Source organism: Prosopis cineraria, unplaced genomic scaffold (genome assembly GCF_029017545.1).
Source record: "Prosopis cineraria cultivar Desert tree isolate PC_DT_omini unplaced genomic scaffold, ASM2901754v1 PC3, whole genome shotgun sequence".
Classification (NCBI taxonomy): Eukaryota; Viridiplantae; Streptophyta; class Magnoliopsida; order Fabales; family Fabaceae; genus Prosopis; species Prosopis cineraria.
In genome coordinates, this window is record NW_026555334.1 from 1,176,821 (window position 1) to 1,202,315 (window position 25,495).

Sequence of the window (25,495 nt, forward strand, 5' to 3'; positions counted from 1 at the left end):
CGATCAGACCGATTGAACCATCACCCAAAAAAGAAAACAACCTAGTTCAACCATTTGGCTCACTTTGACCTAGGTAGTTCTTAAAGACTCAAAGCAAAAACCCGAGACCCAAAGCAATTAAATCATTTTGACCCGTTTTTTAATATATATGTATATATATGTATATAAAGATTATTTTTTATTTAATTATTATATCACCACTTCAATCACCAATCTAACCGGTTGAACCATGAGACCTATGACCCACTAATCTTTCTAGTCCATTATCCAGTCCGGTTTTTAAAACATTGGTTTAAATCTTGCTTTAATGGCTTCAATATAATCATCCCAAAGAATTTGTTCCCTATTCCAAACTACTCAACCAAGGGAGGCACCAGTGAAGAGTGGAACTATATAACTTTGAGTCCGATTAAGAGAGGTAGAGGAAGGCCTAAGAGAACACTCTTGGAAGTTGTTGAACGTGATCTCTTAATTAATAATTCTTTTAAAAGCTTAATAAATGATAGAGCACAATGGCGTCTTGCAATCCATGTAGCCGACCCCACCTAGTGGGATAAAGGCTTGTTGTTGTTGTTGTTGTTGTTATTCCATAACTACTCAAACGATTGGTGCAACTAGAATGCCTTTTCATCCAAATGAATGCTAGCCATAGTGACCTATACATCTGTGTCTCATCTAATTGGAAATACCGCTCACACTGAGAAGCCATCCAAAATATCATCCCTCTAAAATCTTGGAAACCCCTGTGAATCACATTGGTCTATTCTAGGTCAATGGTTGCCACTCCACCATTGGATGTTGACCCACAATTGTTATGGGGCTCATCAAAGCTCCTAACAAGTTGGGCCATCTATGCTGTGAGTGATTGAATTTGATTTTCCAAGGTACAAAATCTATCATCATTTTGATCGGTCATCTTTCTCGGTGTAGCTTGCCAGCGTGCGTTTTTGGCAAACAAAGGTAGGAAACCAAGCTCTAAATACCAATCATAAAGAAAAGTAGGGAAGAGGCATAAAGAAGGAAAACAAAGGTGAGAAAGAGAAGGGAGAGAGGTAGGTAGAAGAGAAAGAAAGAAATAGAGAATAGAGAGTGAACGATATTTTTCTGATTTCAAATTAAGTATAGCATCTTACAAACACTCAGGATCCCTTAGATAGGCTACTTTATCATTTATTCTAGCAAAACCTAACTACTAACTCCTTAACTAACAAAACTGCTTATTCTTTATTTATTTATTCTTTACATATCACACAATTGCCAACCTGCCATGGATGAGCTTCACACCAAAATGGACTTTGTCTTCCTGCCTATCAATGGCACCCTCAGTATTGGAGGGTGCCATTTTAGAGCCTTAATGCGAGTAGGTTCAGATAAATGCCCTTAATCCACTCCAACCATATGAACCAGTAAACCCTATCTGCCAAACTATTGCTAAATTTTATTCTCTATCTTGGCAAAACCTTTGAAATAAATAATATGAAACTGCTCCAATGTAAATAACTGGCCTGATTTTCACCCAAAATGCCAAAAACATGCTCCAAAGATACATCAGTGCTGGAGAAGTCAATAATGTATTACTCCCTCGAGTCCTATTTGTAGGACACCTTCTAGAAATCATTTTTGGTCCAAAATGTAGGACACTTTGCTATAATTAAACTACTTTTTCCAAGTCTCCCTTAAAGGTTTTAATGTAGCTGTATCATTATTTAAAGCCAGGAATAAAAATAAAATTACACATCATTTTTAATGATATCAAGAAAAAAATAGCTTTTCTTAAAATGTGTGTGATAAGACCCCATCTTCTGTCACTATGAAAACTCACAAAGGGAGATATAAAAAGAATGGCAAAGGGCAGAAAAGATGGAACTATGGGTTTAGGAGAAAATCCTATGGGTAAAGACCAGCTGACACATCAAAGTAGGGGAGTAAAGCTAGTGTTTTGGTAGGGGCAATCTACTTTTTGGCTTTTTAAATCTATATGTTTGTGTAGAAGGAAAGTTGGAGTATTTGAAAATTGGAGTGGTGTAGAGAGTTCTGGCCTATCAAACGCCAGATTGGGGTGGAGGAAGTTCATCTTCTTTCATCATTTGTTCATGTGTAGCTTAGGTTTGTGTTGCTGTACTGGCTGTATGTTGTGTTGTTAATTGTATTTTTGTGTTGTTTCATGTACTGTGTAATTTCAGCTCCTTATTCTTCTTGCAATTCAACTTCATTAGTCTGTTTAATCCCATTTGTGGTGTATTTTCTGTATTTTCGTTGGTTTTAAGTTTATTAGGATAGAGGGTTCCAACAGTGTGAAACAGTTAAAAGTGTCTTATAATAAGGACTGGAGGGAGCATATAGCATAGTGAAGTCAATAATGTAACATATTCATAAAACTACTTTACAGAATTTCCAACATCCCCCAGAAAACTAGATACAATTACTACCTTCACATAGAGAGAGACTCAAGATTGGTACTCACAGTAGCTTCTGGATTGTGAATCAACACACAAAGAGCATCTACTAATTCCCCAAGATTATGAGGAGGGATATTGGTCGCCATGCCAACCTGATTAAGATTAAAAAGAGCCGTTATATTTGTAAAGATAAAATTCATATAATAAGCATCAGCAGCTGTTTCAAGCATGCAAAAGGAACCCAAAATTACCGCAATCCCTGAAGAACCATTCAACAGCAAGGTTGGGAGCCGAGCAGGTAGAAGGGAAGGTTCTTTCTGTGAATTATCAAATTTGGAACAAAATCAACCTGCAAGAAGGTTTAAAAAACAAACATAAAATGTACTTCAGTTATTAATGGCACCCCATAATAACCAAATATCATTAGGTACAATGAGCATCAGTATTAACAGACCGTATCTTGCTGTAAATCTGCCAACAGCATTGCTTCAGTGAGTGCCTGAAGATTCAAGCCAAGACATAAAATTATCCCACAAAATGTTGGTGAACACATGAAATTAAGACACTTGAATTGGCTGACAGTTGGAGTAATCTAGATTAGTAGTGGAAAATAATTATCCCTAGATACTATAGAACATAGATTAAGCGTTATTACATTTGAAAACTCCATCCCATAGACTCCATAACGTGATTAAATCTATAATGACTTCTATTTAGTTTAATGTTTTAAGAAATAAAATTAAACTAAAACCAAACTGTCAAATGGATTGCCAACATGAAAACACAAAGTTGCAAAGCCATGACTAATGATTATCCACACACCCACTTCATTACAACCCATAATAAAGGAAAAAACCCATTTAAACATGATTATTCACGCACCACTCCATTAGAACACAGATTAAGTATCACTATATTTGAAACTCCATCCCACAGCCTCTGTAACATGATTACATATATAACGACTTCTATCCAGTTTAATGGTTTTAAAAATACAATTAAACTGGAAACAAACTGTCAAATGGATTGCCAAACATGTAAACACAGTTGTGGCACCATGCCTCATGATTATTCACACACCCACTCCATTACAGCCCATAATAAAGGAAAGCACATTTAAACAAGACAACTTCAACAAAAATCACTATTGCCACCAAGGAGCTTATATAAGACATTAATTAATAAGTGACCCATTCCAAGTTTAAGCATTACAATTGCTGAGCAAAAAGCAACAAAACTCCGGAACTGAATCATACTTCATATATGGTATTGGCAATTCTGGTCATATGCAACACACTTTTGTGTTTAAGGAGTGAGAATTAATAGTTTGTGGAATGCACTTCAAACCATTTTTTACAGCCAAAAACATGAAACAACAGTCTGACTTCTCCATCACATTCTCAACAAATTAAGCAAGCTTCAATACTTATAGTTTGAATCTCCACCCATCATTACAGCATAAAACCCATTCCTCATATCCCTCAGGATACAATTTTCAACTACATGATTTACCAACTTCATTTTTCCTTATCAAATTGGTAATAACATTATTTAAAAAAAGATAAATACAAAACTTCATGAATACAACCATGATTTGAGCATGGTAATTCACAGAACAAATGCCTATTGATTGCATCACAAAGGGGGAATTTGACATGACATAAATTCCTATCCATAAATAAGACAAACAAACAGTTCAAGATGCCACAGTCTCACAAATTAGTCCTTGTTCAAAAAGATAAAGCACACAATATGAGCCAAATACTTAATTTTAAAGAACAATTTAGTTGTTCAAAACATACTTCCAATCTACACTCTGTGTAACGCATGGCAGCTGGAGGGTCCGCATCAATTGATCCAAAGTTCCCATGCCCTTGGATTAGTGGACAACGTAAGGAGAAATCCTGAAAGAAATTGAAGACATAAGGCCTAAACAGATGAGATAAATAATGTGAGAAACTAAAAGAGCATCAAAAGAAAACATCATCTACCACCAAATGGCACGTCACATTTCAGAGAAGTAACAGTTACCAAAAAGAAGGGGGGAAATGGAAATATTAGGTTAACATACATATAGATCCTTCTCAAGAACCAAAATAATAATAGCAAATACAACTCTCAACAGAAAGAGAAAAAATGATGCAAAGTACATAGTTACAGAAATTTGGTGCATTTTTCTAGGAAGGAATGGCAGCCTTCACATTCAATAAAAGTATCATACACCATAATTATTAGAGAACATGATAGGATAGTTTATTTAATGACTTGACATGAAATTGCAAGAGAAATTCTGTTAATAAATAGTAAGGTACTCAAGGCTTTATTAGCATCAAGATTTGTCCTTTCGTCACTATTTTCCCTTTTGAAGTCTGACTTAATCTCTGCCTGATTACCTTCCTAAAGGCTTTGTTAACTAATTCTTAGTCGATCAAAAGGAAGATGGAAGCAGAATTATTTTTCAACATATTTAATAAATAGATGAAAGATAGCCAAATGTAATATGATAGTCATTCAGTAAAGAAAAGAGGTAATCTATTTGATGTCACAGGGCATTTGATTGTGTCACCTTTCCATTAAACAATAAATAAGACATTCAATATCTATTATATTTCTATCATTATTTCTTTATGGTGATTTTATTTTATTACAATTATTTTATTTAGAAGCATAAAAGACATTTATCATCCACAAAATCACTTTTTCTATTTCATTTTCATTATTTTGCATACCAAACACTAGTCAGAGATAGGTAATCATTGACGAGCAATATTTCTACTAGTTTATCATTATTAGGACAAATAGTGGATAACAGAATTATTTTACCTGGGCCATTCTTACTAAAGAATCATACACAGCAGAGTCTCCATGAGGATGAAACTTCCCCAAAACCTATAGAAGCAGCAGCACAAAAAATGAAAGATGTCCATATGCACAGAACACTCTTGGAAGTTGTTGAACGTGATCTCTTAATTAATAATATTTCTAAAAGCTTAATAAATGATAGAGCACAATGGCGTCTTGCAATCCATGTAGCCGACCCCACCTAGTGGGATAAAGGCTTGTTGTTGTTGTTGTTGTTGTTGTTGTCCATATGCACAGAAATGATCCACATATATTTGTAGAATGCAGACGCATGTTCTAAGTGCTCTCTTAGAACAAGAATTGAATATGTATTGCTAGAAAATTAACCTCTCCAACAACTCTTGCACATTTCTTGAAGGGTTTACGTGATGAAAGGCCAAGCTCATGCATTGCAAATCTGTATAAAAGAACATTAAGAGAAGACCAATAAATTATTAGGTTGTTTTGCAAGTATTCTAAACAAAAAATTTCAAATTTCAACTGCTCTAAAATTAAAGTTAATAAGCCATTAGACAAATGTTTGTTGTGTTTTTCCAAATCACAACACAGAAAACTACAGGTGACATCACGGTAAACTTCATATGATGAATACAATAAGAAAGAGTATATAGTTTACGCAATTTGCAATAATACATTGCTACAATTCATGAACCAATAGCAGTAATGATTCTTATGAATTACATATAATTACGCCTCAAGGACCCTGCCCAAACTAATAACAAACTGAATTATAGGATTATGCTAATATCTTCACAACCTGCAAAATCATTGCGATCAAGAATAAGCGTACATTCCTATAGAAAAAGTATCACAACCAATTTCTAACGCGCCATGCAGAAGTTGAAAAGCATATATTACATAAATGGAAGCACAATCACGAACAAGCATACCACACGACGTTTGAAGGAAAAATTCTTCAATTGACCAAATTAAATTTACTTTCTTTTTACGCAGTTAGAACAGAAAGTTTGTCACTATTACCAACCACAAAGCGTTTTAAAGTAGAAAGGTCATGAAGATATTCCTTGCCTTCGGACAATATAACATCATTGCTTTCCCCAAAAAAAAATTCCAAAAACACTACTCACAGAATTCTTCTGTGCACCGGCTTCAACCCGTCACGAACATCAGGCAATGCGCGACCGAGCAACACAGACATGGCATAAGCCATATAAGCTTCAGTTGCCTCCTTGTGAAGTTCCGAAGGCAAAACCCTTCCATCGTTTTCACTTCTATCCTTCACCGTAACTCCCCCATTCTCCTCTCTTCCCGCGTGCACCGGCCCATCCCGGCGTTGGGCACTGACAGGCCGGGGCTTGTCGGGAGTACTTGCAGAGAGAAAGCGGTTCCCTGAGAAGCTCTGCTGGAGCCTAGACAAGCGAATCGGAGCAAGGGGCGGAGATAGACGATACCTGAGAATTGATGAGACTCTCAGCGCAGAGGCAAAAGCCATCGAAGAAGGAGAAAGAAGCTCCGTGTGGTTTTGAATCGGCGAGGGTTTCATAGGTTAGCCATTTTAGAGATGACAGTGAGAGAGCGAGCGAGCGTGTGCAGTGGATGAGAAGTGGAGTAGAGTTGCAGGGTTTAGGGCTTTTAGCTGTGTTATAGTATTTGCTGATAGCTGAGAGACTGACTGAAAATGAACGTTGGTTTTGGCGGGCCGCTTTATTTCATGTTTATTGAAATTAGAGAAAATGACAATTAAGGATTTTGTAAAAATATTAACATTAATATTAAATAAATAACTCAAAATATTGAAATATTACAAGAAAACATAGTTGTCATTTGCAATTAAATATTTCTAATTATTGAAATAATTTTTTTTCCTTTGTACCAGAGATTCTGGATGGCATTTGGTAGGTCTAGTCAATAATGGTTACTTATATTTGTAGCAAATTACCAAAATGTATTATTTAATTAGTTAATTTGAGATACTTAATATACCTTATTTAGATTATTACAAAATTCAAGAAAATATTTGTTAGTTACACAGGTTATAAAATTAAGATATAACAAAAACAACTAAAAGAGCAAAAGATCAAATGAACAAGGGAAGATTTAGAGCAAAACAGGTTTAATCTTTCCATTTTTCTAGCTTGATGTTAAAAATCACTTCCAAGAGCTTGCACTAGCATGTCTTGGTAGAATTCTGATTAGAGACAAGTCATAGGCCATACATCAGGGTTTTAACTTTAAAAATATCTTACAAAGCATTTTATAGTGTTTCATGTTAATTCTTGCAAGAACTAGTCAATCATGTGCGATCTAAATGAAATGCCTAGGAGCACATGTTTGCGTGTTAAACCCATTCTTGCAATAAGTAGACATGTCGCCCACAAGAGCTAGACTTCTAGAATGGAATTCCATTATGTCTACTCATTCATACAAAAATTCAATTCGATTCAAGCAGCAATTATAATTTCAAAATGGAGATTGGTTCTATCCACTATATCACACAAGAATCAGAGGTGATTATCGTGAGAAAAACGACAACAGGGAACCATGTTTCTAGACTTATATTTCTTGTAAGAAATAGATGTCATGCTCATGAGAATCAAAGTTTCAGTAGGTACTTGAGTTGTGCTCAAACTAATTCTTGCAAGAGCTAATTGATTCATGTGATAAGTAGTCTACCTTTCAAAAAAAGTCAAGTATGCATTAAAGAGCTGGAAATACTTGAACACTTCATGAAAAATCTTGTAAGTCTTGTGTTAACCAATTCTCACAAGAATTGGATCCTGGCCTCGTGAGAACTGACCAACAAAAAAGTTTTTCACCTCTAATGTCTAATTCACACAAGAACCAAAGTGAGACATTGCATAAACTATAATACCCTAAAATTTATACCAATTTTTTCCTAATTATATAATTTCATTGTGAACTTTATTCATTAAATATATATTCTACCATAATAATGAAGAGTAAAACTTATTTTTTAAAATACTATCAAAATATTTACCATAATAGAAAATATTTTAGATAATATTTTGAAACTCTACCACGGCAAAAAATGGGCTACCATGATAACTAAAAGTTAAAATCATTTTTATAAAAAGTATATAATGATGAAAAGAGCTTTTCTTACAAATAAAATATTTTTCAAATTAGACTACCATGATAAAAAATGATCTACTATGGTAGAAAAAGATTAAACATAATAAAATAGACCAACCATGGTAATTAAAAAGTAAATAACTCAAGTAAATAATTACCAATGGTAAACTAAGTTAATTAAGGTGTACCTCATAGGATCCCATTGAAAACAAATATTTAAATATAATAAAATGATATAAAAGGTAATTAGAAGTAAAGCATGATTCTTGGGGGATAAATTATCTAAAAATAAGTTTATTAAGAATAAAAGGGCCTAAAGGGACCATTTCATAAGTTAAAAACTTAACAAGGGCAATTTAAAAAAAAATTACATCATGTGCCATGTATGACACAAAAAGAAAAATTCATCCTCTATGACATTCCAAGCTAATTGCCATTCATTGGGTCTAATGAAGGCATGCCACATGGTAAATATATCTTCGAACAAAATCCCTAACAACAACAGTTCAAAACCTGACAAGCTATGCATATTTCAAATATATTCGAACAATTTCATGCTTTCGAACACATTATTCATGCCAAACATAGTATATATAAATATACACAGCAACCCACTTGACAATTTATTTTCTAAATACTAAAAACATGTTTTTTCAAACACAATTTACTTTAAACACAATAAGAACAAACATAATCAATTACAAAACATATAAAAACACAAGTTAATAATTATTACTTTTGCCCCTAGTTAATAGAGCTCCCCAAACAAGTGAACTATCACCTCTAATAGTGTTAATATCACAATCCAAACAACATGAAACTAATTATTGCTATTACAATGCTAATCATAGCTAATCAAAGTATTTACACACTAATTGCATTATAATGTTAGGGTTGGGTTAATTAATCTAATTAAGCCAAAACTTCTACACTCATCTAAGCCCTTAAACATACTCATAATCATCATCATTATACTAATTAATCCATGAAATGCCCTCTACAACCTTAAATCAACATCAAAAATCACCTAATAACTCTTGGGTTTTGGATTTCAACACTTCATTACCATAATCATCATTGAAATTAACCAAATAACACTTATTTAACCTCATATAAGCTTGAAAATTCGAACCCATAGGATAGGCAACATAAAAACACAAACCCTAACCTTACTCACTTAGAACATTAGCTTGAACAGTGATTAGTGCATGATAACTGAGTTAAGAGAGAATTATTGATCATCTAAAATGTATTATTTGATAATAATATGTAACACATTGACAATAAGTCTATAAGTACTTAATGATCTATAAACAACTCTAATAACATTCTATTAACCAATATTGGGCCAAGGCCCATTATATGCTAATGCTTCCCTTACAAATCGAAAAATAAAACATATCACTTTAAGCCAACACTAAATGACAATATCACTTTTGAGCATATAGACTTTCAATGGGAACAACTCATAGATGAGCTCTAAAATCAACAAATAAAGATTGAGGAAGAGCCTTTGTAAGGACATCTACCACCTAATCAGACGTAGGAACATATCCAACATACAACATACCAAAAGCCACTTTTTCTAGAACAAAATTCAAAGCAAGCTCAAAGTGCTTAGATTTCTTATGAAGAACAAGATAAGCTGAGAGAGTAACAATATTGGTGTTATCACACCAAAATAGAAGGTGTTCATGTCACTATAATCTTCATTTCATCAAGAACAGCAAGCAACCAAAGAACATCAAATATAGAATCAATAATACTATAAAATTCAGCTTTAATAGTAGATCTAGAAACCACAGGTTGCTTTCATGAAGTCCACATGATCGGACTAAAGCCTAAATAAGTGCAGTAGCCACTAGTAGAGCAACAATCTTCCTTAGAAGAATCCTAATTAGCATTAGCATAAGCTTGAACTGTAAATTAAGAAATAGGCTAAAGTAATATACCATAGTTGGTAGTGCTATTAAGATAACACAAAACACGTTGACCCCTTCCTAATGAATAGTAAAGGGTTGATGCATGTACTAAGCAAGCTTGATAATTGTATAAGCAATATCCAACCTAGTGAGACAAATAAACTGTAAAGCACCAACAATCTAACGATATACTATAGGATCAGGATGAAGAGTCCCTTCAATAGTAGTAAGACAAGTACTAGCAGCCATAAGTATAGGTTTATCATTGGACAAAATCATATTAGTCTTATGAGCAACTCTATAACATATTTCTTTTGAGATAAATGCATGCCCACATCAGTATAAACAAATTCAATGCCTAAGAAAAAGGATGAATCACCAAGAACTTTGAGAGAAAAATAGAACCCATTTAAGAAATCACTTCATAGACTTCAGCATCATCACTACCCATGAGAATAAGATCATCTACATAGACAATTAAATAAAGAGATGACTTGTCATAAAGTCTAAGAAACAAGCAAATATCAAACTTAGCCTGAGTAAAACTAAGATTTCCCATTGTATCAAAAATCTTTTGAAACCAAGCTTGAGGACCTTGTTTAAACCCATAAATGACTTTTTTTAACATGCAGACCAAAATAGGATTAGAAAAATCAGGATTCAATTCTTCAAAACTAGGAGGTTGTTGCATGAAAATCTCTTTTGTCAGATCACCATTTAAAAATGCATTATTAAAATCTATTTGATGTAGCTTCCATTCTTTAAAGGCAACCATTATAATAAGAATGCATATAGTAGTAGGTTTTACTATAGGACTGAAAGTGTCTATGGAATTAGTTCCAACTTCTTGAGAAAAACATTTAGCTACTAAAGGTCCTTTCCTTTTAGCAGGAGACCTATCAATATGAGCCTTAAGTTTGAAGATCCACTTACAACCCACAACTTTACAATTGAAGGGAAGTAGGTCAAGTTTATAAGTATCAAAATTCACTAGGGCAGTGTATACATCTTCTATATCAATGCACCATTCAAGATTAGCCAATGCTTTAAAGATAGTAGAAGGACAAAAAGGGACAAAGGTAGCGCGTTAAACTTTTGGTTTAAAAATTCCATCTTTGGAACAAGTAGTCATAGGATGATTATTTAAGGAAAGTTGGGGAAAAGAAGGAGGATCAAGGGGTACATCATCAGAAATGGTTGTAGTGGTAGGTGGAATAAGTAAAGAAATGGTTGTAGAAGGTAAGATAGAGGGAGATGGAGTAGATGAAGGCACTTTATTAGATGAAAGGGAAGACAAGGTGTTAGATGAGAAGGAAGAGAAGTACAAAGCATGAATAGTCTAGTGAGAGGTAGAAGAAACACATATCTAGAAAAATATAACTTCCTTACAGAAGGATCAAGACATTTATAACCATAATCCTGAGTACTATAGCCTAAGAAAATGCAGGGAGATGATTGAAAATTCATCTTATGTTTGTTATAAGGGCACAATCAAGGATAGCACAAACAACCAAAAACTTATAGAATGGAGTAATTTGGAAAAGTAGTAAAGAGTTTATAATGAGGAGTTACCCCTTCAAGTGCCTTGGTAAATAAGCAATTCATCAAAATTAGTTCGAGGCTTGAGCAAGTAATGTGAGCCCAGTTTCAACAATTTGCCTATGACGTCTATCAATAAGACTATTCTGTTATGAAGTATGAATACAAGTAAGGCAATGTTCAATACCACAATCAGATAAGTAAGGAGCAAAAACCTAAAACTCTCTACCATAATCAATTTAAAGTTGCTAGATCTTAGTCTAAAATGAAAGTTCAACCTTAGCTTTAAACTTGTTAAAAGCATGCAATGCCTCATGTTTGTTTTTAAGCAAATAAAGCCAAACAAAGTGATTATGGGCATTAATAAATGAAATGTAATAAGAATTACCAGAAGAGACAATAGGTGTAGGGCCCCACAAATTAGCCAAGGCAAGTTGAAAAGTTTTGTCATAGATTGTTGTAGAAGGTATAAAAGTAATTTTGGTTATTAGCCAATTGACAAGCCTCACAAACTAACCACTTATTAGTTGCAGGACCAATAAAATTATTCGAAAGTAAAATTTGCTTGATAAAATCAATAGATAGATGGCCTAGCCTATAATGCCATAAAATAAGCGAGGATACATAAATTAAAACACTATAACAAGAACCAATAACAATAACATTAGAACCCAGGATGATTGAGGAGTCACATTCTTTCAATTGCTCAAGATTCTTGTATATGCCAGATACTTCAATACCATGCCCCAAAGTTATTCAAGTTTGCGAGTCCTTCACAACACAAACATCAGGAAAAAAACTCAATAGAAACCTGATTTTCTCAAGTAAAATTGTGCAATTGAGGCAAGAATCTTTTTTTATGGCAAGAACACATGATATGTCATTTAAGTGAAGGGGCCTAGAAGCAAATAAAACAGAGTGATCTACGACAGAAATAGAGAGAAGCTCGCCATTATCTTCTTCAACTGAACCCAAACCAAAAGCAATAAAGTCTTGAATCATATCAGTAGAGCGAGTAATATGCTAAGTGGCACTAGAGTCAAAGTACCACCTATTAGAGTCTATAGCAGTTGGAGAGGCTAGAAAAACTTGTGAAGAATTAGTAGAACTAGCATTAGGTAACTCTGTTAGAGTAGAAAATAGTGAAATTGAAGGTGGAATGGTAGGTAGAGAAGTAGAGGAGGGCACAATAACTAGTGGAACAATAGGTATTGGAGAGGGCAAAGGTGAAGTACTGATGGTGTAACATAATCACCTCTAAATTAATACTCACAAGAAGATGAACCTTTAACAGGAGCATAAACAAAATTATATGCACTTGGTTGAGTAGAAGAAAAGAATGAAACATAATTGTAGTCAAACCAGTAGTAGCAACAATCAGTGGTATGACCAATTTTATGACAAATTTGATAGACAAGCTGCTTGGAAGAAGACACATAAGCTTAACCATAAGATAAATGAGACAAAGGTGGAGTAAATGGTAGATGACCTTTATGACCAGAATACACCACATGATAAGTAGCTTAAAAAATAGTTGAATCAAAAGGACTCACCACAACAACATTTAATTAAGGAAAGGAGTGTAAGATAAACTCATGTTATCGAGATTCAGCATTAATGAACATTATGTGAACTTCAAATAAGGTGAAATGACCCTAAACACCATTGATGATAGCAATGATAGACTCATATTCTGTTGATAAGCCATTAAGAATATAAGAAATATGATCAGACTCTAGAACTTAGTGACATACCATTGCCAAATGATCACAAACAGACTTCACATTCATAAGATAATCACCCATTTGTAATACACCTTTTCGTTGATTGATAAGTTGATGATGATAAGAAAGGATCTTGGCATTAGACTTAGCTGAAAAGATTTGAGCAAGATGGTGCTAGATCTGAGTAGTCGAATCATAACCATGATGTTCAAGTTAAAAGGAGGTAATTACAGAGGCTAGGAGCCATGAAGCAAGTATCGAATCTTGAACCTCAAACATTTTGACAGTTAGATTTAGAGTAGAACAATCAATTACATCATGAACCATTAGAGGTAGAGGAACAATCGAACTATCAAGATAACTGAGAAGATGATTTTGCTTGACCATTAACAGAACCTATTGATTCTACACTAGGTAATTATAGTCATCAAGTTTGATAGTAATTCTTTTGTTGAAGAAGGAGAAATTAGCTAGGGCTTTAGACTGAAACTCATCAGAAGAAGGATTGACAACAAATGAGGAAGACATCTTGTAGCAAGATCTCAACTCAAGAAAGAGGAGTCCCTGCCTGTGATGTCAGAGTATTGGTGTTATCTACTTGATCGAAGACTCATCGGAGATTGATAGCTCTGATACCATACAAGGTAACTGAGTTAAGAGAGAATTATTGATAATATGAAGTGTATTATTTTAGAATAATTTGTAATACATTGACAATAAGTCTATAAATACTCAGTGTTCTATAACAACTCTAACAACATTTTGTTAGCTAATATTGGGCTAAGGCCCATAATACACTAATAATTAGAAGGTAGTAATGATTTTGATAAGTTACATTAGATTTTTAGGAGTAAAAATCTTAGCCTTAATGATGAAGACCAACAAACCTTAGCATAACAATGAATTTTCACACCTTTTCTCATTAAAAGCCCTCACTTTTGTTCTGTCTTTCAAATAGAACCATAATTGTTGAAAACGTGTCATATGCTACTGGCTTTTTTGTACTTGCTCATTATTTTGTTTATTTTTTTATTTGACCTATTTTGATGTTTTGTGGCGAAAATGTTGATAAGCAAGTGGGCCTATACTCGACAGTGTAATAAGTTAAACCTAGGAAGAAGAACAATAATATAAAATAAAAATAGCCTAAACAAAAAAATGAGCTAGTTCAGTAAAATCTTAGGATTTGAGTCCAGAAAGGCAAATAGGATGAGTTTGAAGAGTCTTAGTCTATAGTCAAATATGAATAGTGAACCTGAGAAAGAAATAGCAGAAGTCATAGGAAGCCAATTTTCTAGAGAAATAGAAATAACTTTAATCAACCCATAGGAAATATTGACAAACTAATTTATGCCAACCTTTAAGAAAGAAGAAGTTTATAAGAAGACAATTTTTGATTTTTCATACATAACCCAAACTATAGAAAGAGAAATAGGGATTAATAAAGATAGAAATTGCATTCATATGATTCCTAAAGAAACCATAAGAAAATATAGAAAAAAATATGATTGGATGAATATAAGTATGATTTAGGTTGCAGTCAAACCTAATTTTAGATTAGATGAATCTATATTTATATGCTTAAGTGGTAATTCAAGTATCGAATATAAGTTAATTGGAGTATATTGGAATCCAAAAATTCCACAACTAATATATCAAGTTGAAACCCCTAAGACAAAAGATAACAATTCTAAAGAAAATATATAATTAAAAACAAAATCAGAAATAAATAGAGAATTTCAACTACCTACATATTATCAATCTACAACAAAATTAATGGTTATGAAAAAAAATTAAAATAAATAAAGAATTATTAAGAACAGAATTTATGTTGCCTAAAAATAAAGATAAAAGAAGTTGGTTTTTTAGTTATTTTATAAAAGAAAAACAAGATGAAATTAGAGAAAATTAGTATAAAGAGCTAGAACAATTAAGAGAAAACATTTATTTCTTTAAATGGTTAGAAATTTACACCTATGATAATGAAATAGTTAATCCCTTTACAGAAAATAATCATCCCTCAATAAATGTTAACATAGGTAGAACTAGACATTGGAAGTGTGAAAATAATGTAAACAACATAATGTCTATTAGAAAAAATAACTATAAATATAGACGAAAATGAAATAGTAGCCTCTCCTTTAAAGATAACAAGTCCACAAGAAGAGAAAAGATTACAGAAAATTGTACAACAAAATAATTATATAAATCAAACCCTGTACATTATAGGACAACAATTAGATAGATTATAAAAAAAATTAGAAAATGAGGAAACAAATAAAAATCCGTTAATAGAAAAAATAAATCCTATAAAACTAATATTTAAATACGAACCTATACCAATAAAACAAGCTAAAACAAATACCTTAGGAAAATAGGAAATAAGAGATAAAATTTCAAATAAAACAGAAATTATATTAAGAGATATAAATAAGAAATTAGAAATGTTAAGTATAAAAGAAAAGAACAAAGACAGAATAAATGTTATAGAAAGAAATCTTTGATAATATACAAATAAATAAAATAAAAAGAAATAATTTCAAATCTAAAAAATTATTATCCAAGACACAATGCCAAATTTACAAGTAGAAGAAAGACAAACTATGACCGTCTCTCATTATGATGGAAAATCAATTTATGAGTGGAACATAGATGGATATAGTGAATATAAAATAATGAATTTAGTTCAAGAAATAACTATGGTAATAGCAGCCTATCGGATAGAAAACAATAATGATTATTATACTTTTGATATGATAACACTAAAATTTATAGGAAGTCTTAAAGGTTGGTAGAAAAATATTCTCACTAAAAAAGAAAAGCATAGGTAAAAAATTCACATTCAAATCAATTTTATAAATAGTTATAGTTATAAGTTTTAGGTATTAGATAAGTTGTAATTGACAAATATGATTTAGATAAGTTGATAAAAAAATTTCAAGTAATATTCACATGAAAAAGATAAGAGACGGAATAACTTGATAATATTGTTATTTAATTTTTTTAGTGTCATTTGACAAATGTGATTTAAATGAATTGATGAAATATTTTTGGAATCTAATTTCAAGAAATATCTATGACATTCATGAAGCGTATGTCGCAGCATATGATGCAATATCAGAAAAATCTCACTAAAGCCTAATAATTTGGATACAAACCGGTTCAATACTTATTTTGAACTCCAAATAACCCTAATACACAATCTTAAGCCAAATTTAAACTATAATTAAGAGTCTAAATAATTGATTGTCATCCATAAACCTCAATCAACATAAATTTTCAAATACATACGTTTTGTCAATTAAATCCTTAGTACTCATATTTTCTCATTTAAAAATAATTCCTTAAATTAAATTCTCCCAACTATCCACAACTTAATTAAATCCCTAAATAAAATTTAAGATGTTACATGAACCAGTTGCCCAAAGAAGCATATACTTTTGCTTGTCTAAATCATGTGAGAACCAAGTTTCGCCATCATGCAAAAATGACCTCCTTCAAGTGAGAAGTAGATTTTGACATGCATTAAATGAATTTTGCCGATAAAATGCTTTTTCACACAAGGTCCTTCCTACACACAATACAGCAGTTCCCAATGGCTAGTTTAAGGTCTCTAACAATCATATCTTTCTCACACTATAGATAGAACCTCCTTTAAGTTGGTGGATAATAAATTTAGTGTGCATCAATTGTTATCTACCTATTCACATCCATTATTTGCTAAAAGCTCTTAATTTTGGTTTATAAACTTTCAATTATATTCTATATACTCTTTTGAGAGTTTTTAAAGCTTATTTTACTCAATCTTTATTGAGTAAACTTAAAGGTTTTCCTTAAGTGGGCATCTATCTTGTAAAATTTCATAAGGGATTTGTAAAAATTCAAGACTATAAGTCATGGTTTACACTAAGGTTCCAAGCATTCAATTAAACTTATGGATTTTAGTAAAAACTCTCAGGTATGATTTTGAAAATTAGACTAAGGCTAAGTAGTTGAGCTAAACTAGTATAAATTCTTGTGTCTTGCTTTTCTCTCTAAATTTTATTTGCATTAAACTCTTTTCATCTATTTTTTATTGAAATATAAAATTAAAAAAAAATCAAAAACTTTAGTAGCAGTTCGTAATGCCCACCAAAATTTCAAATCTAGTACTGGCTAAAGAAAAAGTGAACGGACCTATGTATAGGTCTTCTCCCTTTCATTCATGTACCAAGGACCCTGGAAGGCTTGTGGTAGTTCTTATCAATGGTTACTCACATGTGCAGTAAATTACCAAGTGTATTATATGATTAGTTAACTTGAGATACTCAAGAATGTAATAACCTATGTCCTTATTTGGTATGTGGCATTGAAAGGTTGGGAATGGGAATGAGATAGCCCACTTATACAATGTTTGATACAATGGATTGGTTGTTACTTGGGATTGATGAAACCTATGTAGGTGAGATTGGAGAAACCAAAAGGGGAGGTAGTATTGAAAATTTAATCCCTGGATTAAAACTCTCTAAACTAAAATGCCCTTCCTTGTCATCAAGTCTTCAACCAGAACATGCCCCTATCTCCTCCCTCTTTGGACACCTACTCCTCTCTCTTCGATTTGGTGCATGGTGGGTGGACGCTCATCAAAGGTGGCAAGAAATGGCATCCTCTGATTTGGATGCTCAAATGCACAATAGGATGATGTTCAACAACAAGCAACAACATTCTCTAATCTAGACGCTGGGAAGCATGACGAGCAACAACGCTCTGATCTATTTTCTCCATCGATGCCTTCTCCATGTAGAATTAAACCACTTTATTTTCTTACTATAAGGAGTCAGCAAATTCCTTTGACATCATCATTTGTCTTCTCCATTGCAAATCTGAAAGTAGCTAAGGGATGAGGGATAGTTTTTTCCCCCCACAAGAGGCTCTATCACATATTTAAAACTAGCTAAGGGATGAAGGAGAGTTCCCCCCTAATAAGAGGCTCCATCACAGATTCAAAGCTAAGGGAGGAAGGAGAGTTTTTTTATCCAGGAGAGGCTGATTTTTTTTTCAACAAGGGTATTATAGTCTTTTAATCATAATTATATATAAAAATTATTTAAGCAATCCCACTTTATACCAAGCATGATTTTTAAAACTTATTTTCACTCCCAATCCTAATCCCAATTCCATTCCCATCCCATTCTCAATCGTTTAAAATCCATCCTTTGAACTAAACAAGACCTATACTTGTATGATTCTCTTTTGTTGTTACGGTTGTGGATTTGATGGTTACCCACATGTATCTTTCTATCATATGTAATTTTATTTGAAGTATTGTCGAATACTAAATATAAATACTTCTCGTAACAAAAATTCAAATATTAATTCATCATATTATGAGGAATTAGTCCCTTCCACTAGATCAAACTTCTATAAACAGCAAAAGCCTCCTTTATTGTGGTATGTTTTTGTTAAAGGAAGTTTGATGTGGGCCTCAATCTTGTGTTTGTTTTCTAAAAAGTCTATGTTTGCTATGAAACATTTTGATTTTCATACACGAATTAAGGTGCATTATTATCCTTAAAAATTTTTTTGGGTGTAATGGTCAACTTAAATCTGAGGGTTGTGTAATATTATTTCTTTAGTATTAACAAGTGTTCCATGATGCTGCTCCATTAAACCTTTGTTATTTTGACTGTTTATTGATTGAGAAAAAATACAAATAAGATCCTAGAAAATGACAGACATTTTTTACAAGAAAATTATTACTAATTAAGCCCCCAAAACTACGAATAAATCTCAAGGGAACTAATTTTATTCTTTACTCTTACAAAAAATTAAAACATCATTCTGACCAATTACTTTGACTAAAATTTAAATTTTTTTAATATTTTATCAAAATATTGATACTTTAATATTTATTAACTTAAATACCAGTTTTAGTTACTTATCTTCATATAAGTCCATTTTTTAAATTTATAATTCGTCCATAAAAATACAACTTAACTATTGTATGTGTGATTTAAAAAAATTTAGAGGTCCTCCTTTAAAAATTTATACCCAACTAATATATTCGAGATTTATAATTGAATATATATTTTTATAGTATTATATTATAGTTTGTCAAACTAAAATTATTTTAATTACTAGATTCAGTAGTTTATTGATGTGTACGAATTTTTGGCCTTTGTACTTTTAGTCGAGAATTATATCATATATGATAGAATATAACTAAATATAAATTTTGATAGAAGTAGGCAAAGTCAAATATTATGCTAGAAAATAATAATCAATACTATAAGATAATGTTACAAATTCATGTAATATTTAGCACGGAAGAATACTTTAATTATATTTGTTTCCATCCTTCTAGCACGGAAGCATCTTGTCTAGGTGGTTGGAGCGTCTTTGGTTGCCTCCGTTTCAATCAAGTGTGATGAGAATTTGATTTCCGGATTTCATTTACATATTATATATTTAAGCCTTATTAATATTCATTATTTCTCCAACGTCTTTTCTAAGGCAATTTTTTTTCTAACATTTAAATCCTATAAAATTAAAATAAAATTGCATATATACCACCAAACTAAATAGGGCTAAAGAGCAATTTTATCTTTAAATTATAGGTTTAGGAATGTTTGGATTCTAAACTATTTTTAGTATAATATTTTCTTTAAATTTTTTAAAAACAGTACAATTTTGTTCTTACCAACCAGAAAATTATAAAAAATAATTTAAAAAATTACATAAGTTAACCAAAAAATTATAAAAAAGAGCATAAAAATTACAAATAAGGATCAAAAAATGATAGAAAATGATCAAATTTAAAGTCATGTTCTGTAATTTTTTAGTTAATTAATAGTTAAAGATAACATTTATTAATAGTAGGGGCTATATTGTATTATTTTAAAAAATTAAAAGAAATCATGATATCAAAAATTAGTTTTGGGCTTTGGACACTCTTGAATTTATAATTTAGATGTCAGTTTAGAATTTAATTCAATTATATATGTGAAATTGAAAAGAAATTAAAAAAAACTTAAAAAGAAAAACATCACATGAATCCGAGAGAACTCCTTAAAGAATATGAAAAGATTAGATTAATTATCAAAAAGAAGATAGATTAGATAGAATTATATCATATAAAATAATAGATAGAGGCTAAGAGGAGTCTCATTGTCCATATTTTATGAATAAATGTGACTCCCGATATAAAAACATAATATTTTTTATACTCATTGATGATATTAATTCTTCTTCAAAATAATTATGTTTAACCAGAGACAGAGAGAGAAAGAGGGAGATTAGCGTAACAAAGGATGAAAAGTTAAAAAATTTACTTACCGACAAATCATTGGATGTATAATTAAATTTCTGGTTTGACGGAGGAGCACATGTAGGATCCGAGAAGTGTTCTCACCAACCAAACACCAAACCAAAGTAATTCATTCAATCGGTTAGACCATCCAAAGATTTTACAGAAACAACACACTTGCCTTCTTAGACTTAGATAAACCCATTTGATCATCAATCTCGCTCCTAGCTTCTCTATATATAATAATCATATTCTTCATCTTCTTCACAGTTCCTCATCAACAACGAGGAACAACATGGCCTCATCAAATGCAGAAAAAACAGAGCTCAATAGCACTGCGAATAATGTGATGTCGAGGAGGACGAAGCAGGCAGAGAGGGATTGGGTGGTTTTGTGTTTGAGGGTGCTTGCAGTGTTGGCCACAGCTTCTGCAACGATTGTGATGGCACTCAATAAACAGACCAAAACCTTTGTGGTTGCCACCATTGGTAACAATCCCATCAAAGTTTCTCTAACTGCCAAGTTCCACCATACTCCTGCTTTTGTGTAAGTTCTCTATCATTCTCAATGTTCACTATTCATGATAAATGAAGTGACTTCTAGGGTGGGTTATACACTTTCACACACGTATACAAACTCTTCTTCACATTATGCATGATTCGTTGTGATTTCTAATAGGTTATATGTATGTATGTATGTGTTATGTTGATCTTATGAATAGTATATGACTTCCAGTAGCTTTTAAATATATAGTACAGTGATGATGATTGATATTGATGAATGATATTGAAATTGATGATGACGTACACAATTTAATTTCTATCTATTTGATGATCTGTAAATGGTATAACTTAATAACAATTTTATATTCTCTTCGTTTAAAAATATAAGACATTGTTTGAAGAGTTGAATGTTAAAAAATGTAAGGCATTTTTAGTCTTTCGAGGTGTAATCATTGTCTTTTTTTCAAATGTGCTTATATTGATAATGACTTTATATTTATTGTAGGGTATTTAATAGAGATAAATATAAAAAAATAGGATTAGTTAAAAAATAGGTAACTATTTTATTGGGGATGAGATTCAATTAAAAATACTTTATATTTTTAAACGGAGGGAGTATTTTGTATTGATATGAATAATCTTTAATTGGACCATACATTTTAGAGAGAAAGCTGAACATTAAAGTGAAGATAATCATGAGAAGTGGATTCTTTTACATTTATATATGTTGGGGACAGGTTCTTTGTGATAGCTAATGGAAATGCTTGTCTGCATAATCTGGTGATGATGGCAATGGATTTATTTGGACCCCAATTTGATTACAAAGGACTCAGACTTGCACTAATTGCAATACTTGACATGGTACATATTTTTGCCTAATTATAAATTTTTCATTTGTTATTAGTTTTGATATAGTGCATAACTTATGAATAATGGAACTTGATAAAAAATTATGCATACTTTTTCTCAAATTTTATTGAAATTATGTTACTTCTTTTTTATGTTTTTTAAAAATATATATGCAAACTTCCGTTGAAAATAGATGAGATTCTTGCAAAAAATTAGAAAAATTCAGTGGAACTCTGCACAATTTACTTTTGTGCGCGTTTTGAAAAGAGAATTATAAATTTATATAATTTCAAAAAATTAGGAAAAAGTCCATGAAATTCACTTTTTCAATCTGGAAAAAAAATTATGTGAATTTGAAAATGAAGAAAATGTATTACAATTTTTTTAAAAATATTTTTAGACTAATTGATATTTTAGTACAAAAAATACAACTTGTTTGAATTTAAAACAAAATCTTTTTATTTTAAAAGGAATTCTTAATCAATATTTATTTGGTTTAATATGAAATTTAAATCACGAGTCCAGGGATAATTTAAATTCTAAACTTGTATGTGGTACGTATATTTTAAACTTTGAATAATTAGATTTGGGACAATCTCGCCTCTATTGTTAAAATGGACTAAACATTGTTCCTTTTGAATGGTGGGCTCATATATTCTAACATCTCCCTCCTCTTTCTCCTAGAGCTGTTAATTCAAGCGGGTTAGGCTTAAAGTATTCTATCCTCCTAAAAAAACCTATATAACCAAGCTTGAACCTAACTTTTTTCAGTTGGGTTTGGGTTGGCTCCTCAAGCTTGGTCAAAATTACCAACTCTATATATATATAGAGCTGGAAATTTTAAAAGACGGGTTTATTTGAGTCAGGCTCAATTCGGTCTAGGCTTATTTGGATTGGGTTTAAGTATCCAACCCTCTTAAAAAAGTCCATATAACTAAACTTAATTCTAACTTTTTTCGGATGAGTTCGAGCTGGCCTGTCAAATTTGGCTAGAATTACCAACTTTATTTTCTCCCACTCTCTGCCCTCCCTCTCTCAACATTTCTCTTCTCCCCTGATTTGTTGTTGGCTCCTTTATATTTCCAATACATGAACTATATAACATTCAAGAGTAAGACAAATATAGCATCATTGAAGTGCTACTCACTTTAGCCTTCACTAAACAAGTCAGACCAATCCACTATTCTACTACCATCTGTATGGCCCATATATCATGACATCTCCCTCCCTTTTTCCCCCTCTCCACCCCCCTCTCTCAACATCTCTCTTCCCTTTATCTGTGGGAGTATATTGGCCTCACCATTCAAAAGTGACCGATCTTTATCCATTTATTAGTGGGGTGGGATTGTTTCAAATTTAATTATTTAGGATTTAAAATATACTGCATATGAGATTAGGGTTCAAGTCATCTTTGAACTTATAGTTTAATGTTCAAATTACATATTAACCCTATTCATTTCAATACAATTTATTCCAACAATATTTCATGTCTCTAAACCAAATCATAGTGAAAATATGCTTTATTAGATCCAAATATCTAACATATCCAAATAATTATTTATCAAGTCATCATTAATATTTGAAAATTTCAAGATTCCTATCGCATTAAATATATATATCATCCGTAGAGAGTCATATTATTCATAAATCAATAACATTACAACTCATTTTATTATGCACACACAATACATGATCTATGCCTAGAATATCCATAAACAAAACATTAGTGATCAGTATCAACACCCTAAAAAGTATAATTAATTTTAGGTTAAATAATAAATTCACCCTTACACTATAGATCTAGAAGCGTTTCATGTTTAGTGTAATATTCCTTTTCAACTTTTGAAATGATGCAATATTGCCTCTATAGTTAACAAATGTTAACTTTAACTGTTAATTAACTAAAAATTTAATAACTTTTTTTAATTTTTTTTGTCATTGTCTGTAATTTTAATTTTGGTCCTTTTCTTTAATTTTTTAGTTCTTTTTTATAATTTTTAAAATTTTTTAATAAATTAACAGTCAAAGTTAACTTTTGTCAATGGTAACAGCGACATTCTACCATTTTTAAAAGTTAAAAGGGAATATTGTATCAAAAATGAATATAAGGTCTCCAACACTCTTGAACCTAGTTTGAGTGTGAAATTGTCTCTTAATCCATTAATTTATCATAAAAAATTACATGCATTTTGCAACACAGATGGTTATGGCTCTGGCAGCTGCAGGAGATGGAGCAGCGACGTTCATATCAGAGTTAGGGAAGAATGGTAACTCTCATGCAAGATGGGACAAAATCTGTGACAAATTTGAAGCTTATTGCAACCGCGGAGGCGCCGCCCTTGCCACCTCCTTCGTGGGCATCATTCTCCTCCTCCTTCTCACCGGGAAGTCCATCATCAAACTGCTCAACCCAAATCGCATCAACAATATTGTTCCATGATTATTACTAAAAATTAAGACATTATATTGTTATGTGCCTTTTATGTTGAGCTTGTTTAATGTGTGATTGGCAATGCTTGATCCCTGTAATTAGTTATTACACATGAAGCACAAAATAAATGCGTGTGTACATTGCTATGGCTCATTTATTTATGTTTATTTTATTTAAAAAATTACTTATTTTTTGACAAAAAATATATTTTGTGAATTTTATGATATTTGTTTAAATATTTTAAAATAATAAGAGTTTGAAAATTTTTTATTATTATTTTGATAAGATACTCTAAGTAGCTTTTGAAAACAATTGGTAGATGAAAGAGAATATTTTAAAAAAGTGGTTGCATTCAAAAACATTATAAAATTTAAAAATAATTAATTGATAATTATTTTTTATCATTATAAGTAAATATAAAAGTAATATTTCCTTTTAAGTCATCATTAGACCTTGTGTAATTGACCCTAATTTACGTAGCTATTCCTTTCTTCCTCCTCCTCCTCCTACTCATCCTCCCTTTTTTATAATTTTTTTTAAAATTTAAAGGAATGAATAATTTGGTTGATAATTTTTTTATTTAATAATTACATTTTTAAGGTAAATCAATCATTAGATGAGTTCATATTTAAAATATTTAAATTGCATAAACCATTTTTTGAACTTTGGGGATATTATATATAAGTAACTATTGACATTTATAACTTTGAGAACGAAGCCTTCTTAAAATTTTTGGTTTGGCTGGACAGTTCTTTATCATTTGTTGTATTTTAAAATTTTCTTGAAGTATGCTAGCTAGTGTCAATCACTAGTGTAAAAATAAATGCTTTTTACACTAAATAAAAAAATCAGTGTAAAAAAGTGACGGATAACATCTTTGTAAATAAGTTTCATGATTAATGAACTTTCTATTCCATAAGCTTTTGG

At 31.5% G+C, this 25,495-nt stretch overlaps 3 protein-coding genes across 3 annotated transcripts in view; 1 reads left to right on the plus strand and 2 right to left on the minus strand.

Moving 5' to 3' along the window:
- LOC129307143 (U1 small nuclear ribonucleoprotein C-like) overlaps positions 1 to 1,342 on the minus strand; it is a 25,804-nt gene extending 24,462 nt beyond the window's left edge. Inside the window, exon 1 of the mRNA XM_054948024.1 lies at positions 1,263 to 1,342. Within this exon, the coding sequence (XP_054803999.1) occupies positions 1,263 to 1,342 (80 nt within the window). The remainder of the gene's footprint in view (positions 1 to 1,262) is intronic.
- A 1,119-nt stretch (positions 1,343 to 2,461) lies between these two features.
- Positions 2,462 to 6,886, minus strand: LOC129305991 (DNA gyrase subunit A, chloroplastic/mitochondrial-like). Its single transcript, XM_054946260.1, has 7 exons — positions 6,350 to 6,886; positions 5,589 to 5,658; positions 5,223 to 5,288; positions 4,202 to 4,303; positions 2,854 to 2,898; positions 2,651 to 2,748; positions 2,462 to 2,551 (listed from the first exon to the last, which is right to left on the minus strand). Exons 1-6 carry the CDS (start codon positions 6,763 to 6,765, stop codon positions 2,671 to 2,673), a joined length of 777 nt encoding a protein of 258 aa, XP_054802235.1. The 5' UTR covers positions 6,766 to 6,886; the 3' UTR covers positions 2,462 to 2,551; positions 2,651 to 2,670.
- Positions 6,887 to 21,038: 14,152 nt separating this feature from the next.
- On the plus strand, positions 21,039 to 24,721 carry LOC129305197 (CASP-like protein 1B1). Its single transcript, XM_054945173.1, has 3 exons — positions 21,039 to 21,331; positions 22,026 to 22,149; positions 24,338 to 24,721. The coding sequence occupies exons 1-3, from the start codon at positions 21,081 to 21,083 to the stop codon at positions 24,575 to 24,577; spliced, it is 615 nt and encodes a 204-aa protein (XP_054801148.1). The 5' UTR covers positions 21,039 to 21,080; the 3' UTR covers positions 24,578 to 24,721.
- Positions 24,722 to 25,495: the final 774 nt, after the last annotated feature.

Coding starts and splice junctions, on each gene's coding strand:
- LOC129305991 (XM_054946260.1), bottom strand. CDS start 6,765: ATGAAACCCTCGCCGATTCAAAACCACACGGAGCTTCTTTCTCCTTCT. Junction 5,659..6,349: donor CCGGTGCACAGAAGAATTCT/GTGAGTAGTGTT, acceptor TCTTTTATACAG/ATTTGCAATGCATGAGCTTG. Junction 2,749..2,853: donor CAGATTTACAGCAAGATACG/GTCTGTTAATAC, acceptor ACCTTCTTGCAG/GTTGATTTTGTTCCAAATTT.
- LOC129305197 (XM_054945173.1), top strand. CDS start 21,081: ATGGCCTCATCAAATGCAGAAAAAACAGAGCTCAATAGCACTGCGAAT. Junction 21,332..22,025: donor CACCATACTCCTGCTTTTGT/GTAAGTTCTCTA, acceptor TGTTGGGGACAG/GTTCTTTGTGATAGCTAATG. Junction 22,150..24,337: donor TAATTGCAATACTTGACATG/GTACATATTTTT, acceptor TTTGCAACACAG/ATGGTTATGGCTCTGGCAGC.